This window comes from Anneissia japonica, unplaced genomic scaffold (genome assembly GCF_011630105.1).
Source record: "Anneissia japonica isolate Jap-2015-1 unplaced genomic scaffold, ASM1163010v1 scaffold694_len1028156_cov167, whole genome shotgun sequence".
Lineage (NCBI taxonomy): Eukaryota > Metazoa > Echinodermata > Crinoidea > Comatulida > Comatulidae > Anneissia > Anneissia japonica.
The window spans coordinates 451,626-457,568 of record NW_022727885.1 but is presented as its reverse complement, the minus strand read 5'-3'; the positions used below and the strand labels follow the sequence as shown (position 1 = coordinate 457,568).

The following is a 5,943-nucleotide window of genomic DNA, read 5'->3' as shown; positions in this document are numbered from 1 at the left end:
GTATTTTGTCTCTTTTCTGAAATTTCCATTTTTCGTGCGGCGGGTGCGTTAATTGGCCAAAATAAAGTTTCAGTTTTATTCGAAATCACCAATAAGGTATAAAAAAAAAAGTCCCGCCTAATGGCAGTAATGTACAGTCCTTGCTGAAACCCCTGTTTAACTAAGAAAAAGGGCGTTCCGTGGGGGGTCGATGGGTGCGGTCAACCCCCACTTTTAAAGAAAGTGCCCTTTAAATATGCTCGCTTCACTCACAAATAACGCACCCCGCGAATTCTGAAAGCTTCGCTAAATTGCTCCGAGTTCAGCTAGCAACCCTGCGCTTTCGTTTCGATCCCCCCTTAGATTTTTCACCGTACGCCCCTGTCCTATTATTTACGGCAAGGAGGTATTAAATTTGACCTCCTTGTTTACGGCCATTCTAAATAATGATCATCAACAATGTATCGGTTAATGGCAGAATATATTTATTCAGGTGATAATACATGAATCAAAAACAGTAAAAAGTGAAATCTACACAAACATTTTTTTTATTTATATTTCTATTATTACACAATCTGTTTATGACTCCAAATGTTTTATTTTTGTTTTCCCATTATATATTAATATTCGAAAAAAACGTCTTTCCAATAATAATAATAATAATAATAATAATTATTATTATTATTGACTGTTTATGAAAGTTATAAAGTATGTATTTGCATAGGCCTATGTAACCTTGAAATCCAGCACTGTGTTACAAATGCTTTTGCTGTTTTCGTCGGTGCATACCTAAGCAAACACGGGTGTCTAGAAAACTCAGATATGTGAGTTGAATAGATCTAGAAAACTCAGATCTTTAAATAAGCAGACCGTACCATTATTTTTAGAGGAAGTGTCGACTAAAATGGTTTAAAGTTTTAAGTTGTGGAAACACAAGAAAACAAAAGGTACGTTGTTTTGATTAAAAAGGAACAACTCCGATTGAACCTCGCACCTCAAGTTCGATATCACTGGTTTATCTGTTTGGGAAATAATTAATGGATTTGAATGCATTATACAACCTGACTGTGTAACTATACATCCTCAATAACAGTTCATAGACTGTATCCATTATAATTGGAAATAAGAACTATACAATTACAAAATAATAATTGTGTGCATTTAATTACTTCATCAACTACTCAACATGATTACAGCCAGAACAAAAAGTTCTAGTAAAACAATGGACGTCCCGTGTGTCAGTGTAACATAACCGAACAATCAGAACATGTTCTTCAATAGGCGAGACCAAACCACAACCCGAGTCATATTTCTCTATGTTTGGTTGTTGGACCTTAGGAAAAAAGGGGCAGGGTTTAGCGTAACGTTCCATTGTAATTTTGCTTATAGTGTAACTGAAATTGTTGCAAAAATGAGTGACTTTTTCAACCTCTTGATTAATGCTCCTACAGTTAAATTTGGACCGAGAAGTATCACTGTGGGGTCGCACTGTTAACCTGTCTTGTATGGCGCTAACCATGATACAGCGTCCTTTAACATCTAAGGATCACGGAAAGAAGGAATCAGTAACCTCATAATTTCATTAGCATAGACATACAGTAGCTACAGTACTATACATATATACATACATATATATACACACACACACATACATACATACATATAACTATGCTTTCTTTGGTTTTCCAACACTAACCAACAGTGACTCTGGTCAGTAAAAAGAAACCATATATACCATTGCGGTATCTTTTTCATTTACATACAATATTAAATTATTATATACTAATTCCACATTAAATTGCCTCTGATAAATTTTCGAATAAATGCATTACAGACTTGTAAAATAATGGTACTGGTATTAACATTATTGAGTATCTTTCCATTCAATTTAAAAGACATTGAAGAACCTATACATTTTATTGAAGTATGTTTTAACAATACTCACTGAACATACTGGTAGGAAATTTAATGTGCCAAATTTACTCTAAAAAAGGTCATCATGTTACTTTGACAGGAGAGTTTCTATCAATATATTTTTTATAAAAAGTGGTTTTCTTTGATGATGTTAAGTAGCCATGACCTTTCCATGTAACCCACTTCTTTTTCGTGAAACAGAATTTATGATGCACCATGTATTATAAACATATTATGTAATAATACATACGTAATAATAAACATCAATGATGAATTTTGATCAACCAACAATCTTTAGCACCATTGAGTGAAACTGGGCACGCACTCTATCATAAAAAAATTCATCTCTGTGCGCTTGAGGATGCATCGCTGTCTGCTAATTGTCGGTAGCAGTATGTCCAATTTATCATTAAAAATGACCCTTATGCGCATACCTCGTCACTAGCACTCTCTGGAATCGCAATTGCCAACAACCATTGGCGCTGTGCGTACATGGCTTGAGACATTTTACTTAAGAGGCTGGGAGCCAAATGTAGACAGGCAGCTGGCCAATACACTTGTGGTACCTTGGTCCCATCTTGACTGCAGGGCTTGACAGGCCACAAATACTGACCCAACTACATTGTAACGCTTACTACAATCTGCCAAGGCATTCAACTGTTTGTGACAGTGCACATCTACAGTGAGCATTTGTCTTTTAAATAAAAAAAATTGTGTACATTAAAAAAAGAAAACATTAACTGCAACACTTTGGCACATTTTGACTACACTGCTTCACTGACAAAAAGAAGTTGTTGAACTTAAGACAAAAACAATCTGGACCACATATGAAAGAAAAAAAGCAAGCAGCCTGTTGCTTAGCGACCATGCTATTTCTCGGGTTCATCTACACCAGCCTGAGTCATCAAGTCAGCAATGTTCTTCTCCAAATCATCAATTCTTGACCCCATGTCATCTAGTATTTCTTAGTAAAGGAAACCAGAAGTTCAGAAAGGAAAATACAGGTATAGATATCCAATAAGGTTGGTATGACCAGAATACCTGATGAATACTGTAGTGTAATTATGATGATCATGTTAATAATTTGATGCCTGTTGATAAAAAGAATGAAGATAAAATTTTAATAATGTATACACCATAAAGCTACTTTCACATCATGCCCGGATTCTGGTCCGGAGTCCCAAGAAAAAATTGTGAAAAATGGGTTCAATGGTAAAGAATAGGACCGTTCACATCAAATTCGTCCGATTTCCAATCCAGACCCCGGATCCAGACCGATGGATCTAAGAGCCATTTGTATTCTTGAAATCGTATGTTCTTTTTTTTTTGGACCAATCATCAAAAAGCTTGGTTGGTTCTGAACCAATCGAACGCATACGTACTTAACCCGAACAACCGTGTTCCCTGCGCGATGTTAAGCGTTCAAAAAACGTAGCAACTCACGATTTTTTGTCCGGGCCGGATCTGGGCTTGATGTGAATGTAGCATTATGTGGGGTCTATTTTGAATCAGCGCCGCCAACGTCTTGCAACTTTGCCCTGGGGACATCCAGCGGCCTGGCCTGGCCTAGGCAGCTAGCTACTTTAGTAGCAAATAGAGCACTGCACACACACTGGTAACTACGTAGAGTGAAATGCCCAGGCCTCCGGATGTTCCCCAGTGGTAGTTGCCAGGTTATATATATAGGTATATAATTAGGTGTATAATTTCTACTCTGATACACCAGTGATGATAAATCACTTTTTAATTCAATATTGCATCTTTAGTAAGACAATATTTTAATCTTTTGCTATTACATAAATATATAATTATCATTTTACATCATAATTTCACTTAAAATATTGTACTGCAGTCATTTTTCTGTATTGTTGTTACCTATTTGTAAATTTAATATGTGTATTATAAAAAGTTGTTATTTCCTAAGCTGTATGATCGTGATTATTTTTGAGAGCCCCTACAGTATTCATTTATTCATTACTCAGAATTCAGATTTAAGATTTATAATAAAAGACATACATGAACAAACTAATCACAAATAGAATCATTTATCAAATACAGTATGTTAAAAAAAAAAAGGATATTTCTTGTGATGATTTGGTCAGACATATTTTGGAACCTATCTTGCATCTGCTGTAAAAGTTGTTGTACCTACAATGAGAAAAAAAAATCAATTGGCTATCGAAAAGAAAATTTATTCATTCAATTTCATTACACTTGTGACTTGCACCATGGATATGGGCCTAGGCTAAATAGTATGTAACACCTTTCAATGAATCCAAATAAATAAAACATTGTCTGAACTAATTGCCTAATCAATCAGCACACGCACCCTATTTATACCAACCAGCACACACGGCAATGTATAAAGACGTAGTTGTACATAAACACAGACATTGTCCGATGGGATGCTAAGGGTCAGGGCAGGGCCCAACAGGCCCTGGCTAGGCTTATGAAGACCATTCAAAGGGAAATGTCCCGCGTCAGTAAACTGTTGTTGGGCTGGCCCTAGGCTAGTTACAGTAGTACTAGTAGTACTACAGTAGGCCTGCTAGGCCGATACATAGGCTAGCTAGCCTAGCTAGCCTAGCTGACAGCAAAACAGGATAAATACGCGGCGCCATTATTGCTTTGAAAACTTACAAATTGTGTTAAGTCTTGAACGTTCTTTGGGTCTGCAGTTGCAGGTACTATTTCTTGTTTTACATCTGACATTGTTATGGTAAATTCAGAAAAACTAATCCGATAATATTTATAAATACTTCCGTATATCAGTAGGTAAGTGACGCTTAGGGAGATGAACGCATGCGCAATTGTAAATAATCAAGATTATCGACTCTGTATGTAGAGGGCGCAAATCCTTGTCTAAGCGCCATGTGGGACGTGAACAAAAATAGATTCAGACTGAAGAATACTTTATTTCCTGTTATATTTAATAAAATATAAACAGAAAATCGAAGTAGTCTGCAGGATTCAAAAGTTCAAACAAATTTACATATATACCACATTACACTTTCTAATGTTAATAAAACAAACATTAAACCAGAGAAAATAAGCAAAGATTTTGGTCAATATTAAATAGCCTATACGATGTTTTTTAAAACTTTTAAAAACCAAAGCGATTTCTTTACAATTGCATATGAATTGTAGCAATGGATACTATTTGGCACAAATGAGATCTACAGAGTGAGATTGGTAGGGGAGGTAGGGTGGGATGATATTCCGGAGAAATATCTATTTATATCCATCATGCTGATCTTAAAAGGCCCTTTAGGCTACTGTCCACGGAACAAATAAAAACACCATTCTTTCTCTGACTTAAAATAATCTCTCATGTTTGTTAACAGAGGCGCTCTTTTCCCGATGCACCCCTCCCCTAGACACCCCTCCCCTTACCTTACGAGCGTCTCGAAGGTCTAATCGAGGACCTATAGTCTATTCTATGCAAAGCTCTAAACCTGACTCACAGTCCGAGAGGAGAAATTGTGAAAGGTGTGTGCCCGCCGGATCAACTTGGTTCACATTATATTTAAGGCGAGAATTATTTTATGCGTTGTTTAGCAAACCCGTCACCCGTTAAAATTTATTTTTTGTCACTTAGCACACCCGCCGCCACGAAGAAACTGGAATTCATTAAAAAAAAAATTTTTTTACGTCCGCCGCCGCCTTGAAATCTCAAAAAAAATAAGATAGGCCTATGTATATTCATTCCATTACTACACTGTTTACATTCAACAATACAATTTTATTTTCATTTTATTCTCCGTCTGGGTGTGTTTGGCCAAACCATTTGCTAAATATAAGAAAACTCATTTTTATTTATTTTTTCCACCCCCCCCCCCACCTCTGACGATCTTTAAAAAAATAAGTTCGCAAAACAATGTATAAAAAAAATCTCACCTAAAATAAACAAAATAGGAAAAAAGCATCAATTTTTGTAAAGTCATTTTCAAGCATGATGTCTTAATAACTACTGTATTCTAGCTGGGCCTAGACTACATTCCGTAATAATGGCTGAAAACCCATCCATGTTGTTTGTCTTTGCTTAATTTT

General features: G+C 36.0%; 1 protein-coding gene across 1 annotated transcript; it reads right to left on the bottom strand.

Moving 5' to 3' along the window:
* Nucleotides 1-443: 443 nt before the first annotated feature.
* On the bottom strand, nt 444-4,698 carry LOC117113831 (heat shock factor-binding protein 1-like). The gene is made up of 3 exons (XM_033257276.1): nt 4,534-4,698; nt 3,975-4,041; nt 444-2,851 (listed from the first exon to the last, which is right to left on the bottom strand). The coding sequence occupies exons 1-3, from the start codon at nt 4,603-4,605 to the stop codon at nt 2,763-2,765; spliced, it is 228 nt and encodes a 75-aa protein (XP_033113167.1). The 5' UTR covers nt 4,606-4,698; the 3' UTR covers nt 444-2,762.
* Between the last annotated feature and the right edge of the window lie 1,245 nt (nt 4,699-5,943).

Bases quoted from the DNA above. Each gene is read 5' to 3' on its own strand.
- LOC117113831 (XM_033257276.1), bottom strand. From the start codon at position 4,605: ATGTCAGATGTAAAACAAGAAATAGTACCTGCAACTGCAGACCCAAAG. The intron at 4,042-4,533 runs GTAAGTTTTCAA...TTCTCATTGTAG, and splicing joins TTCAAGACTTAACACAATTT to GTACAACAACTTTTACAGCA. The intron at 2,852-3,974 runs ATATCCTTTTTT...ACTAAGAAATAC, and splicing joins TGACCAAATCATCACAAGAA to TAGATGACATGGGGTCAAGA.